The 15,875-nt window shown below is 47.4% G+C and overlaps 1 protein-coding gene across 5 annotated transcripts in view; it reads right to left on the bottom strand.

Annotated features, from left to right (window-relative positions):
- The window catches only part of HNF1B (HNF1 homeobox B), a 61,648-nt gene that overhangs the window by 16,853 nt on the left and 28,920 nt on the right, over nucleotides 1-15,875 (bottom strand). For 2 of the 5 annotated variants that reach the window (XM_005219982.5, NM_001192855.1), the window contains exons 5-6: nucleotides 6,978-7,138; nucleotides 1,102-1,234 (exon numbers count right to left, since the gene is read on the bottom strand). In XM_005219982.5, coding sequence (XP_005220039.1) covers nucleotides 1,102-1,234; nucleotides 6,978-7,138 — 294 coding nt within the window. Of the gene's footprint in view, nucleotides 1-1,101; nucleotides 1,238-6,977; nucleotides 7,139-15,875 lie in introns of all 5 variants that reach the window. The other 3 variants (XM_005219981.5, XM_005219980.5, XM_059877790.1) reach the window with 2 other exon arrangements.

Below are 15,875 nucleotides of genomic sequence, written 5' to 3' on the forward strand. Positions count from 1 at the left end.
GATCCCGAGGGTAGAAGAAAGACGGGAAATGTACCTCCCATAGCTATCCCCAAGACCTCTCATGGGTGCTCCCTGGATCACAGGGAAGACTTGGCCTGAGCTGTCAACACAAGGCTGAAAATACACTGAATACGCATCAATGTCATTACTCTGAGAGCAGCATCCACAGGCACACCCATGGCAGCCTTCTTGCACTGAAATGGCCCATCTGTGATGGATGGGGACAGACTGGCTGTGGAAGGTGAGCCCCCAGGGCTAGAAGGACCTGACGCCTCGCTCCATCTTCAGGCCTGGGCATAAACAATCTATTTCTCTTTAAACCTGCCAAGGCTCAGAGATGCTATGACAGTTTCACACAGAGTTCCTTCTCAGTATGTTTCACCACCTGCCAACGAGGTCTCATTTGACCATACAGAATTCCCCATTAAGAAGGAAGCCCATGGACTTCCCAGGTGATCCACGAGTTAAGACTCTGCACTTCCACTGCAGGGGGTACAGGTTCAATCCCTAGTTGGGGAACTAAGATCCCACACGCCATGCCATGGGGGCATGTCCAAAATAAGATCAACCAATTAATAAATCTTATATTTTTTTAAAAAAGAAGGGAACCCCTCATGTCTTACTCCACCTCAAACAACACAAAGGAACATCAACACAACACAACCTCCTGGAACACCCACCACACACTCAGGGATAGGAATGAACACTGGACAAAAATAGAAGCTACAATATTATACATATTCATACTTTATCAATGTACAAGCGTGTCTAAATACCCAGTCATTGGATTGCCCCAACAACCCATTTTACAGATGCGAAGACTGACCCTCATAAAGATGCAATAATTTGACCCAAGATGCACAGCTGGTGAGCTATGACCCAGATTCAACTCCATTCCCTAATTTCTTCTAAGTTTAGGCTGAACAATCCAAATCATGAGGAGAGAGATAAGGAACGAAATGAGTTGAATCAAATCTACAAGGGGTGGATGAGTTGGAAGAATATCTTCTTTACTGTTGTTTTTTTTTTTAAATCAGGTTGACTCATTTCCCAAAGCACTCCTCCCTGCCCCCAAGTTTTCTGACCAAGGACAGAGCTTACTTTGTGCAATGGCCATGACTCCAGAGAGGGGGGTCATGATGAGGTTTTGAGATTGCTGGGGATTGTGGTGGGACAGGCTGTGGATATTCGTCAGGGTGCTGACAGGGGGCAAACCTCCTCCCGAGACTGAGATCTGCTGGAGAGAAAAAACAGGAGCGGCATGAGTGGAACCCAGGAAAGAGCAGTGTCCAAAATGACACCGCTTAGCAATTCCTCGGCACAGCTAAATCACTGATACATTCATGCATTCATTCAGTAACAAGTATTAAGCACCAACTGAGGGACAGGCACTGTTCTAGATACAGAGGAGAAAAAGGTAAGTAATATTGACCATAATCCCTTCCCTCATGTGCATTTTTGTTGACTTCCTTTGAATCGCTAGCCTGTCTTAGAGATTCTTCAGCCCACGTGTATGATATGATTGTCCCTGGTTCATGCTGGAAATGGTTCTAGAAACAGACTCACAGATTTAGAGAATGAGCTTATGGTTGTCAGGAGGGGAGGAGGCTGGGAAGGGACAGTTACGGAGTTGGGGGTGGACATGTACACACTGCTATATTTAAAATGGATAACCAACAAAGTTCTACTGTATAGCACAGGGATCTCTGCTCAGTGTTATAGGTCAATCTGGGTGGGGGCGGAGTTTGGGGGAGAATGGATACATGGATATGTATGGCTGAGCCCCTTTGCTGTCCCCCTGAAACTGTTACAACATTGTTAACTGGCTGTACTCCAGTGTAAAAGAAAAAAGTTTAAAAAATAAAATTAAAAAAGGAAAGAAAGTATCCTCTGTTCTGCTCTATGCTATCTGTATTATTGGTGCTAAAAATATGTGATTGCTACAAATAATAACTGGAGAAATGCCCTGGGATTCCCTAGTGTAGCAGATTAGGGCCCAGGTCTAGAGCCCAGAGTACAAGGAAGCTTTCACTGAGTACAGGATCTGGGAAACACTACTCATGGATTAACTCACAAACCTCACTATACCCATGAGGCACATGCCTCTGCCATTCCCATTTCACAAACTAAAAAACAGGCTCAGAGTAGACATGCATATTACCTGAGAACCAACAACCAACAACCGAATAAATGATACCTCTGGTATTCCAACCTAGGTCTGTTTGACTCTAAAATTCAAGTTCTTACTTTTTATAGAGGGCTCTTCCCCTGCAATTATTACTAAGGTCTGTCTGGGGGAGATTAGTCATTATCCATTATTGGGCTTCTCTGCTTTTCCCAAATCTCTACTATACATTAAAAACAAACACCCCTCCCCCCCCCCCTTTTTTTTCTTTCAAGGAGCTACTATCATAATGACAAAGCTACTAAATAAGGCTTGGTCCCAGGTACTCCCACTCTGTTTCATCATTATATTTTAATGACAGATTAGTAAGAGAAAGCTACTGAGTTCTGTGTATTTTATCCAAGGCCACTCTGATTCCTTTTATTAAGGATTGAATCCTTTCATTTATTCCTAATAGTGTCTTTTCCTTAATGATTGTCATTTTCCCAAGTGTATATATAATGGCATTACAAGCATATAATGCTAAAAAGGTCTCTCCTCCTTGCTAGTGTCATATTGCATGGGTTAGAACTTTCTGAATAGTATTAACCAGTCACAGATGTAATACCAGTAACAATGTAATAGACATGCTTAATTTGATTCTATGTTATCAGAAACACTTCCACTATTTCCCCATGAATTATAAGCTTTCAGTTTTACACACACATACACACAACACACACACACAACATAGTTTTATTCATGATTAAGTACCTTACTTTTTTGTGGTTTTAAAATAATTTTAAAAATTATTACTAAGAAAGGACTGTTCCCCTCTCACTCTGAACTAACCCAGACATTCTTCATGGCACCAGGAATGCTCACAGGTGGCTTAGGGTTGGGATACATACATCAGATGTTTGAGTTGCCTTTTCCTTGTGACCCAGAGCTCCTCAGATTATAGCTCTCAGACCAGTACCCCTGGAAGACACTATCTCCTGCTTGCCCTTCTGATCAATCCCATAGCTTCCAAAGTGAAGTTGAAAAAGAAAGAAAGAAAAAAAACCCCAAACAGGTTTGTTTGTGTTTTAAAAATGAGCATCACGTTGTGAGTTAGGGGTCACATGACCAAGAAGGAATTCTGACCACATCAAACAAGAGAGAACCAGCTTGTTTGCCAGACTTGTTTTTCAAAATGTCAGAGTCATTAAAAAAAGAAAAAAATCAGTGACCTGCCTTCAGACTCTCTCGAGTAATGCAGTCCTTTGCAGAAAGTCAATGGAGTGACAGTAATCTCTACCATTTCAATGTTTGATTTCAATGGTGAAAGAGAAAAGTGGGTGCCGATAATAAAAACAAAACGTGTATGGCTTTAGTGTTGCTTTTCTTTAAATCATTCACGTAAAGCAGAATTTTCTTTTCAATTGGAGGATACTTGCTTTGCTATGTCATGTTGCTTTCTGAACAACAGTGTGATTTCAACAGTGTGATTCAGCTGTAAGTGCTCATATAGCCCCTCCTCCTTGAGCCTCTCTGCCCCGCCCCCCGCTTTAACGTTTCTAAAGTGCTTTCACTGATTGTCCTCAATAGATAAGGACACATGTAGGAAGGCATTATGATGATTGCCCTGTTTTATAGATTAAGAAGGGCTTCCCGTGTGGCTCAGTCTGTAAAGAATCTGCCTGCAATGCAGGAGACCAGGGTTCAGCCTCTGGGTTGGGAAGATCCCCTGAGAAGGGAATAGCAACCCACTCCAGTATTCTTGCCTGGAGAATCCCATGGACAGAGGTGCCTGGCAGGCTACGGTCCATGGTGTGGCAAGAGTTGGACACAACTGAGTAACTAAACCACTGCCACAGAATAAGTAAACTGAGCCTCAGAAGAGTCGAGAGAGTAGCTCTGTGTCACCTGACTAGTAAGTAAGGAAGCCAGAATTCAAACCCAGTTTTGCTGCACCCCAAATTCCATCTCCTTCCTATTTGGGGGGTCACCTTGGTCAAGTTCCTTCCTACTCTAAAATGCAACCACTGGGACTTCCTTGATGGTCCAGTGGTTAAAACTTCACCTTCCAATGCAGGGGTTGCAGGTTCCATCCCTGGTCAGGGGACTAAGATCCCAGATGCCTCGATGCCAAAAAAAAAAAAGATAAGGTAACCAATTCAATAAAGACTTTAAAAATGATCCACATCAAAAAAAAAGAGAGAAAAAATGAATGTCATTTAAAAAATGACATAAAAAAATGAATAAAACGCAACCATCACCTTTGCCTCCAGGACTGATGGAAGACAGGGAGCTGCCAAGAGTATCAGTCTCCATCCTCACAGGGTAATCTGGAGAGTTTGGATGGTATCAGCGTTGCCTTCTGCAGGCCTTTGCTATGCGCTCCACATGCCTACTGCCTATGAGGGTGATGCTGTTACCCCTCCTTTGCAGACAAGGGAATGGAAGTTTGAAGAAATTAAGAAATGTGCGCAAGTGGTACAGTGGCCATGAACGGCGGGCGATCTGCCTCTAGGGCTGAGCTTTTCACCATGGGGGTCTGTTGCTTTGATGCCGTGAGAGTATCCGGCGTGTGCTTTTCTAAAACACAAGGTTCAACACTCACAGACGGCAACCTGAAAGCTGGCCAGCTCTTTGTGGACGTGTGCCACTCGGGAATGGGATGGGGTCCCTGGAGTGCAAAAAGAAAGCTCAGATGCGTTACCCTCGTTTCCAAAACCGATCCCTGGGGGATGATTTCAAATGGACATTCTACTTGAAGTCAGCACACAGAGACTGTCATTCCCTGGCTGGGGCTCACCCCCAAAACAGCAGAATTACAGGCAATCCTCGCCCCACCCCGGTGACGCAGGCATTGTTATCCCCCATTTTCCAGATGAGGAAACTGAAATTAGGCAATGTCCATCCTTCCACTGATAAACAACAACAGCCCAAGACGTGGGCACACTGGTTCCCTCGCTGGTGTTATTTTTAACCATCCTCTCCACTTCTGTCTTTGGTGGATCAAGATCTGCGATGGGCTCGTTACCTATTAACCGAAAACAGAATTTGGGCACCCAGTGATAGTGACATAACATACGAGCCCGGGTGTTGGAAACTAGTGAAAAGCTGGTCGCTGCAAACAAGCTTCCAGGTGTTTGCTAACATTGAGGTGTGCTGTCCTGGTCAATCATCAATCCAATAACAGACTGCCCATTAGGGCGCTGTCGAGCAGAAGAGGAAGAAAAGAGCGTGCCCTGAGGCTGCCTGTGGAGCGCCCCAGCCTGGGCGAGGCCGTTTGCTTCTCAGGAGGAAGGCAAGAAGGGCTCACAGGGAAACACCAAGGACCTTCAAGCAACAGGAGAGGTCTCCCTCCATATGTCCTCCACGGGGGAGCCATGATCTCTTCCTCAAGGCTCCCCTCCTCCTCCGGGGAAGTCTGGGCAATCCTTGGGTCTCACGAGGCAGCCAAAGAAGAAGCTTAAGGGATGAGGGATGGGCAAGGGGGCTGCAAAATGCCTCCCACGGGAGCATCTTTTGTCTCCTGTTGCAGAGCCCATGACCAGGAAGCCATCGGCTCAGGTCCCCAGACTAGAGTTGGCATCCACCTCGGAAACTACACTTTGTTTTTCCTCCAGGGAGCTGGGGACTCAATCACCTGTGACTCACCATTCCTGTGTTGCCTACACAGCGCACACGTCAAGGTCTAAAATGGCCTCAGCTCCCTGCCCCGCCCCCCCACCTGCCTCTGGGTCAGACGCCTTGAGGGTGCAGGGCTCCACCTCGGCTCGGAAGCCAGGAATCCGCAGCTCCTCCCTCCCCTGAAACACAGAGCATGACCCGAAGAATCAAGTTTTCCACATCCTACCCTTCCCAGTGTCGCCACGCTCGTGTTGTCTCGGAAGCCACCCTCCCAAGGGTGTGCTGGTGTTGCTTGTAGCTTAGAACCTTGAAAATTCAGCATCAACTACTCTATTCCTCACCGGGGTGCTCAGCTGACATCTGAGAGGGTAGGCTGTGGTTACTGGTAGAGAAAACGTCATTGAGGGGGAAACAATACTGATATTCACCTAAGAACCACCATGCTGTCATTCACTGAATATTTACCGTCCCAAACACAGTGCTGAGTACCTCTCGTGTTATCATATTTGTTCCGCCAACAACCCTAGTGTTATTACCCACGTTTTATAGACGAGAAAGAAAGAGCTTAGAACCTGGCCAAGGCTACACCGCAATTAAGTGCCAGAGCTGGGATTGGAACCCGGTCATTGCAAACTTCAAAGTCGGTGTTCCCCACTTCCCCCCCAGACTCCACCCTCCGCAATAAGCCCCACCCCACACACCGTTCTGTGCTATGATCCTCACGGGTGCCCAGTGGCCTTCAAAACCCCAGGGCCGGAAGCTTCACCACCTCCTGCCACCCACTCAATCCTGACTTCCCTCACCCTACTAGGCAGCATCAGGGGAGTGCTGAAGAGAAAGGGGAGGGGAGTTTCAAAATGAGGTGCTCCCTGGGTTAAAAAATCTGGCTTTGGAGGCCCTGGGTTGGTTGAGGGGGGGTGGGGATGAACGAACATTTTTATCAACTTAAATGTCACTGGCAGCCCCAAAACAAACAGGGTCCCACCCGGCTTGCTCCTTTATGAGGCATTCAATCAATAAAATGAGAGCAGGGCTCTGTCAGATTTATTGGCTGGGTTCAAACCGAACACCTCTTCCACCCGCCGGAGGCTGGGTCACCGGCTCTACCTTTCCGTTCCAACTCTGGACGGCCCCCGTTTTCCCCGGTGGGGCTACAATGGTTCATTGTTTCAGGCAGGCCTTGTGAGAAGTTGTGTTTGTTTTGCCTCTTATCTTATCAGCTCCAGAGTTACAATGGCCCAGGTGTACTCACCATTTTACCATCAGGTGAGAGGAGATTGTGGCCTGGGTCCAGGCTGGCTGGAGAGACTTGCTGTAAAACCGACTGGCTAGTCACCATGGCGCTGTTGCCATGGTGACTGATTGTTGAGGAGGAAGTGACCTCATTGCTTGCCTGCTGGCTGTAGCGCACTCCTGCAAAACAAGGCAGACCCAACAGTGGGATATTAGTGCCACCTGAGCCCCCGGGATCACTTGTTTTCTAGGGGAGCTGACAAGCGGGGAAAACACTGCCCTCTTTCCCCTGTCTTTCTGTGAGACATATCAGCTGTCTTTCTCTAGGGCAGAGGTTGCTCGGCCTCTGCTTGAAGTCTGGAATGGAAGCTCCATGAGGGCAGAGTGTTTTTATTTCTGTGTTGTTTTGCTCCTTGCTGTATTCTCTTGGTTGGTGTTGTTTAATTGCTAGGTCATGTTTGATTCTTTTGCGACTTCACGGACTATAGCCTGCCGGGCTCCTCTCTCTGTGGGATTTTCCAAGCAAGTATACTGGAGTAGGTGGCCCTTTTCTTCTCCAGGGGACCTTCCCAATCCAAGGATTGAACCTGTGTCTCCTGCATTGGCAGACAGATTCCTTACCACTGAGCCACCTGGGAAGCCCCTTCCCTTGGTAGCCACATGATAAATATGTCAAATGAATGAACAAACAGATGGATGGATTCTACTTCTTGTTGCTTCTACATAGTGCTTTTAGGTTTTAGGGGCTTTCCCATCCCAGCTGGAGTATTTCTTTTGCTCTTCAAAATACCTTTTAGAAATGTTTCCCTGGCATTGCTTGGCTAGGTAGGGCTGCAGAGTATGAACTGACAGGTTTTACAGAGAGGCATTGGCCCAGTGACCCTTGAAAGTGAAAGTGGCTCCGTCGTGTCCAACTCTTTGTGACTCCATGGACTGTAGTCCATGGTATTCTCCAGGCCAGAATACTTGAGTGGGTAGCCTTTTCCCTTCTCCAGGGTATCTTCCCAACCTAGGGATCGAACCCAGGTCTCCTGCATTGCGGCAGATTCCTTACCAGCTGAGCTACAAGGGAAGCCCAAGAATACTGGAATGGGTAGCCTATCCCTTCTCCAGTGGTTCTTCCCGACCCAGGAATAGACCTGGGGTCTCCTGCATTGCAGGTGGATTCTTTACCAACTGAGCTATCAGGGAAGCCATGACCCTTGTAAGGGCCACAACAAAATGCATCGTTCTGTGTACCACCATTCTGGCCAAGGCCCAGTGACCGATGGGACAACAGCAGAGCACGATGGGGCCAGGGCTGTAGCTAGGACGCTTTGGTCCTGGAACTCACATTCCTTCAGTGGGGTCCCCTCTGGCTGACTTCCAGGGCCCAGGGGAAGGTGTGTCTGCCCGGAGGTGGGGCAGGCAGCACCCATAGGCAGGAAGTGAATGCCTAGCAGACCACTGCTGTTTGGTCTGCCAGGGAGGGGAGAAGCAAGCATGTGTACAGCCTCGCGGCTCTGACTCTCCCTCTCCTCAGGAAAGGGACAGTGCTGGGCGACTGGAGGAAGCTGAAGGCAGAAGAGAACCGGGAGCCAGTGTACAGAGTTCAAGTCCTGTTTGATGTGCCCATGAAACAGCCAGAGACAAAGCTGAGGGGGTAGCCAGGCCATCCTGCCCTAAGCTCAAAGCTGAGAAAGACCACGTTCTTATTTTCTGCCTTGGATTTGACAGGTTTAGGGGACCCTGTTCCTACCTGCAAGAGACAGAGAACAAATGCCTAAGGAATCCTTTGGCACGGAGGGCCAAATTCTCCTTCATTTCTCCTTCCGCCCAGTTCCCCAGGATGAAACATCACTGCATCAAGCGTCCAAGTTCTGTTGGCCCGCTCACCCCTGCCCTGCCTCCAGCCCCCAGGGGAGCACCCCCACCCCCACCTGCTCGAGGAGGCTACAAAAGCTCCCCTGGGAGCCAGGCAGGGCTGCCATAACCAGTAGCCCGTAATTAACCAAGACAGAGCTTGCCAAGAGGAGACCCAAGCCAGTTTTCCTTGGATTGTTCGAAGGACGTTCCCCAGGGCTGAAATGACCTAGAGCTTAAGAAGGGTGGGGAGAAAACAAACACACGCTGGAGCAGGAGTCTAACCTTCAAGAGCAGCTTGTCAGACTACAAAGTGGTCTGATGCATGTTCTGTGTGTGCGCTTCTGTTGCTTGTTTCCTTTGATGCAAGGGGCTGCTGATGGGGGTGGTGTCGGAGGCAGGACAACACTGGAATTCAGTCGTTACAGGGCTGGGGCACTATATTTTAGGGGGAACAGGGGCCACAACGTTCAAAGGAATAAAGGAAGACTTCCACGTCTCCAAACCAACATCGCCTGCCCAGTCCTGTCTGTCTTCCTCTGTACCTATCTGCAGTTCCTAGGTCTCATTGCCACTACCCTCTACTCCATCCCACTGGGTTTAAATTAGGTCCTTTTGCTCTGCTCATATTTGCCCCTGGGTTCCCAGGAGGATGCTTACCTAGGAGGAGAGAGATCTGAAACTTTGTGAGCTCAGTAGGCAGCTGGGTCCACCGGAAAAGGGGAGAGGCAGAAAGAAGGGTTTTCTAACGAGGAGAGCTAATGGGAAGATTGTGTGCTCTGGAGCGGGACAAACTTGGATTTCAATCCTAACTTTGCTCTTAACGAAGAGCAAAGATGTGTGATCTTGGGGAAATCACTTCTCTCTCTGTGGTTCAGTTTCCTCTTGTAAAATGAAGAGATCGCTTCCTTAATATGGCTAGTCTGGATCAGAAATAACATCTAGGAAACTCCTCGTAGAAAGTCAAATAAATCGCACCCACGGCTTGGGATCCTACAGGAAGGGAGCTGGTGTAGGGATGGACTCAAAGATATTTGTCCTATGACTCCAGAATTCTGGACAATGGAGGGTAGATTCTAAGTCCTGAATGGAATTACTTCCCACGGAGAATCATTCCCAAAGAATCTGGCTCTGCTGCAACCACTGATGCTTCATCCTGGAAGCAACTTGGGAGGGAGACCTGGCCCCTGCCCTCTTGTTCTTTCCTTTCAGAGAAAATGGACTTCACCCTGCTTTTCTGCCACTTCCTCTGACTCCCTGACCAGCTATTTACCTCCCCAAGATGCTCTGCTCCTGAGAGTGTAGTGATAACGCTGGGAGTCAGGTGAGTTTTCACCTCCCAGCTTGTCCCCATCATCGATTTGGTCTCAAGTCAAACAGACGCTAGCTTTCCCCTATTTAATTTGGCTGAAGGAAGAGGGCCAGTCCTCAGACGATCAAATATGGGTCACTGGGAGACTTCTCCCCTACCCCCAGGCTACATAATTATTTATTTAAAAATAATTAACCAAAGGTATCCACAGGAAACAAAAGCCTGCTTTACATGGGAGCCTGGCAGGAGGGAGGCGAGAGCCGTTTGTTAGTATAGCCAAGGCTGCAGCGCCTTGCAGTTCTTGTTTTCTCCCCTAGCAGAACCTCATTATGGGAGAAATGTAACAGGGAGATGCTCTCGAAAGGCAAATGGTCCTAGACCTCCGCACCCTCCTTGAAGGACCTCTGGTTAAGAGACAGTGTCTGGCTGGGGACTAGGGGATCTCTGTTTTGAGCTCAGCTCTGCCATCAGTGTATTGGGTGAGCTCCAGCCCCCCTTCAGCTCTCAGTCAGAGGACTGCCTGCTTTGGTCGGGGGTGGGGGGGCGGGGAGGAGGAGCTTTTACCACTGCAAAGTGGGGTGGGAAGCAAGTGATTTTTTTTTCAAGTATCACAATGTTTATTGATGGATACAAGTATATAAAATCAGAGCATGAACATAACCTGATAAATTAAGCAGACTTAATACCACTTGCTGCTACTGCTGCTGCTAAGTCGCTTCAGTCGTGTCCGACTCTGTGCGACCCCATAGACGGTGGCCCACCAGGCTCCCCGGTCCCTGGGATTCTCCAGGCAAGAACACTGGAGTGGGTTGCCATTTCCTTCTCTAATGCATGAAAGTGAAAAGTGAAAGTGAAGTCGCTCAGTCGTGTCCGACTCTTTGCAACCCCATGGTCTGCAGCCTACCAGGCTCCTCTGTCCATGGGATTTTCCAGGCAAGAGTACTGGAGTGGGGTGCCATTGCCTTCTCCATAATACCACTTACTAAGAGTGAAAGTGTTAGTTGCTCAGTTGTGTCAGACTCTCTGCAACCCCACAGACTGTAGCCCGCCGCCAGGCTCTTCTGTCCATGGGACTCTCCAGACAAGAGTACTGGAGTGGGTTGCCATTTCCTTCTCCAGGGGATCTTGCCGGCCTAAGGATTGAACCTGGGTCTTCTGCATTGAAGGCAGATTCTTTACCGTCTAAGCCACCAGGAAACCCACAGCTAAGAGGGACCAGTTCAAAGTCTCACCGTTTCTTTCACACCTACAAAGACCACTTTAAGGGCATTTATTATGATCTCTCAAAACTGATCAGTTCTGTGCAAGGAAACCATGTTTCTTTTAAAAAGACCTGCGCACTTGCCCAGGCTCAAGGATATTAAAATGTCGCACATAAAGCCCATTACTAGAGGTAGAAATACCTCTACCAATACTGGTGCTGGTGGTGGACCCCAGAGGAGGGCATGGCACCCCACCCCAGTGTTCTTGCCTGGAGAACCCCATGGACAGAGGAGCCTGGCAGGCTGCTGTCTATGGAGTCGCAGAGTCAGACATGACTGACTAAGCACAGCACAGTGGTAAAGAACCCACCTGCCAACCCAGGAAACATAAGAGACCGGGGTTCGATACCTGAGTTGGCAAGATCCCCTGGAGGAGGGCATGGCAACCCACCAGTATTCTTGCCTGGAGAACCCCATGGACAGGGAAGTCTGGTGGGCTACAGTCCCTAGGGTTGCAAAGAATCAGACGTGACTAAAGCACCTTAGCACACATGTGCACTTGCCCAGGCTCATGGATATTAAAATCGAGCACATAAAGCCCATTACTAGATGTAGAAATACAGGCAATATACTATTACAGCAACAAACATCAATTACAGTTAAGAATTTTTCTGTAACAGCCAAATGGATAATTAAATATTGCAACAACCTGCTCCAGGCGCACCTGTAACCTTTCCTGCTGATGCTTCTCTCACCAAGAATTTGGCAATCACTCAGGCTCCTGAGAGGGAGGCCGTAATGGGCCAGCCGCCTTAAAAGGGGATGCCGAGGTGAAGGGTAATATCACAAGGTCTCTGCCCCCGGCAAGACCAGCCATGTGTTCTTCTTAGAGGATGGAGAGGCCAGGTCCTTGTGTATTTCACAAACTCAGAAGAGGGCTCGAAAGGAGAACTGAAGCAGAATAGGCTCTGGTGCCAGGTGACCCGGGTTTAGATCCTGATTCTACCACATAAGAGCTGTGTGACCTTGGGGGAATTACTTAACGTCTCTGATCTTTGGTTTCTTTATTGTTAACAGTTTCCATCTCTTCAGTCACTGGGGAAAAGACTGGATGTGTTAACAGGTGTGAAATTACCCAGATCATGTTTGGCATATAACAGTTACTTGAGACACATCTGTTTCTCCTGAGGGGGGATGGTCTTTGTCTAAAAGGCATTTTTAGGAAGACTGAATTTACAGAACTCAGAATCCTGTGCCAGGCACCATGGCAGGAAGCCTGGAAGAAGTGGAATGGCATCTTCCCTTCTCTGAAAATGAACATATGACACTCTGGTTTAACAGTGGCTGGCTAAAGGTGCCAGGCAGATAGCCACAGAGCTCCCACAGGAGCAATGAGAAGGCCAGAGAGTGGCCACGTATTTCCCACTCAATTCCTGGTTTCAATTCAGTTAATTGTCCACATCCCTATCACTGGCCCTAAGAACCACAGCAAGTGTGTCCAGCAGCAAAAAGCTGGTATCTAGAGACATCCCTGAGGCCTTGGTGAGGAGGTGTCAACTCGCGCCTGTTTCCAGTCCTCAGCATCATGGGAGATGATGCTATTTCTGAATTGCCAACAGCATGTGGGACAGAGACAAATCACTTGGTTTCTATCCAGTATGGCTGCAAGCTTGTGGTTTCAGAAGCCAGCCTCTCTCCATGCCCTGCATTCCTGCACCCACACCCATCTCCAGGGCACTCTTCACATTGCTGCACGTCGGGATTTCTTTCTAGAACAAAACTGCACCATCGCACTGCCCTGTTTGGACACTTAACACGGCTCTTCACTCCCTCCTGGAAAAGCCCCTACACCTGAGACTGGCAGAATTGGGCCATTACGACTCCGTTCTGCCTTATTTGTGTCGTCTGTCACCACATTCCAGACAGTCATGTCAGAACCCTGCCATCTGCTGCCTCCGTGCCTTTGCTTATGCTGTTCCCTGTGTCTGGAATGCTCTTCCCTTCTTCTCCATGTCCCATCCTTTAAGCAGGCTAAATGTCACCTCTTCTGTGAAGCTCTTCTAGATTCATCCAGTAGTTATCTGTTCTATCCTTTGTATTCTACATGCAGTAGTGACTGACAGCAGAGGCTGGTCACCTGCACAGAAATGCTTGGATGATACGTCTCCTTCTCTGTCTCTCTTAAAGGAAGAGATGACTTTTTACTCATTCGTGCATCCTCAGAACCTAGCAGAGCAGCTGATGTGTGAATATTTACTGAATGAGAGAATAAGCCCTTAGGTGCTTTGAGCATCCCAGCCCCAGAACATGGGAGCATCCCTTCCGGCAGAAGGACAAAATACAGTCAGTGCTGTGCTAATATTGATACTAAAAGTGTGGATTGGGGGAATTCCCTGGCAGTCCAGTGGTTAGGATGCTGTGATTTCACTATCCAGGGCGTGGGTTCAGTCCTTGATTGGGGAACTAAGATCTCGCAAGCTTTGTGGCAAGGCCAAATTAAACAAAAGTGTGGATTGACTCTGGGCTTCCCTGGTGGCTCAGATGGTAAAGAATCTGCCTGCAATGCAGGAGACCCAGGTTCAATCCCTGGGTTGGGAAGATTCCCTGGAGAAGGAAATGGCAACCCACTCCAGTGTTCTTGCCTGGAGAATCCCATGGACAGAGGAGCCTGGTGGCAGACTACAGTCCATGGGGTCGCTAAGGGTCGGACACGACTGAGCAACTAACACACACACAAGGATGGGCTTCAATTCGATTGATGTATTAGGGAATAACTTGAGTGTAACATCCATTTCAGAAATCTGCATCCAGCTGAATGGAGCCACAATAGAAAAACACTACAGTTTTTTTAAAAGCTTTTTTTTTTTTTTTAAATTAAAGTATCATTGATTTACAGTGTTCTGTTAATTTCTGCTGTACAGCAAAGTGACTTAATTATATACATATATATATTCTTTTCTATATTATTTTCCATTCTGGGTTATCCCAGGATATTGAATAGAGTTCCCTGTGTTAAACAGTAGGGCCTGGTTTATCCATTCACATAGGAATACACTAAATGCACGCGTGCACACACACACACACACACACTCTCACACCCTTCAAACATGTCAATTCACTGTATGTGCCATAGCCACATCCGTCCACATCATTTGAAGTTACAACTTTCCTTCCGATTTCAGATAAGTCTCTGCCCACCACCTCAATAATTCACCAGCTTCGCCGCTTCCGACACCCACTTCAATAGGCAAACTTCAGAACTTTCTCAAGGTAAAGTGCCATATTTATTGTTGCACAGCGTTTATGTATTTCCTAAGCATTTAACAGGTGTAAAACTGCTAATGTTTTTTTATTAGACTCTTATCTTTTTTAAAAGGTGTCACTGACGAAGTTTTTGAGTGTTGTGCCCTTAACCCCATTTTTTTTCCCATAAGCACTGCAAATTTTATTGTGTGACCTTGCAAAGCACGGTGGTTTTTACGATGGCTATGTCGGGTTCTAGAAAACTGAATGCGGCCCTATCTTCAAAGATGGATGCAACCGCCTGTCAGGAGGACCCTGGGGAGGAGCTGCCTAGGGTGTAATTAACCACAGGAACTTTCCATACCAGTGCTTCAGGAGCTCAGAACTACCCCCCGCAGAGCTCTCGACAAGTTTCAAAAAACAGTTTAGGAGTTTGGGATTAACATATACGCACTACTAAATACAAACGAGATAAGCAACAAGGACCTACTGAATAGTGCAGGGAACTATACCCAATATTTTGTAATAAACTATAGGGGAGAACCTGAAAAAGAATCTATGTATGTATTACTGAATCACTTTGCTGTACACCTGAAACTAATCAAAATTGTAAATTAACTATAATTTTTTTTTTGTCTGTCCCATGTACCCTTTGTTTACAAAGTCCTTCCACAATTCATTTTTCATCCCATCAACTCTATGAGGAAGAAAGTAGACAGGACTTGTCTAGACTGGATACATAAAGCTGAGTCTTGTGGCTCCAGAGAGCCAGGGCACCACGCTCCTCGGGATGAGCTAGGGCAAAGTGCCGTCTTTCTCTACTCTTGACCCCCCATCTTCTGACTCATGTAGTCCACTCAACAGGAGGATCTAACCTGACCATCTCCTCCCATTTGTCAAAACTTTGTTCTTTATACTTCAGTTTTTCTGTGTGTGTGCGTGCGTGTGTGTGCAGTCACTCAGTCTTGTTCAACTATTTGTGACCCCATGGACTGTAGCCCGCCAGGGTCCTCTGTCCATGGGACTTTCCAGGCAAGAATACTGGAATGGGTTGCCATTTCCTCCTCCAGGGGAATCTTCCTGACCCGGGGATCAAATTTGTGTATCCTGCAGCTTCTGCACTGGCATGTAGGTTTTTTTTTTTTTTTTTTTTTTACCACTGAGCCACTTGGGAATCTCACTTCAATTTTTTTAAATGGTGAAAAAAAGACCAGTTGAGACCCCAATTCCATAGTTCTAGAAATCAACTGGGCACCAGTGTACAGCCACTTTAAACTCATACTCTGCCTCTCTGCTTTGACTTTCTGATGATTCCTGG

Source organism: Bos taurus, chromosome 19, assembly GCF_002263795.3.
Source record: "Bos taurus isolate L1 Dominette 01449 registration number 42190680 breed Hereford chromosome 19, ARS-UCD2.0, whole genome shotgun sequence".
Taxonomy (NCBI): Eukaryota; Metazoa; Chordata; class Mammalia; order Artiodactyla; family Bovidae; genus Bos; species Bos taurus.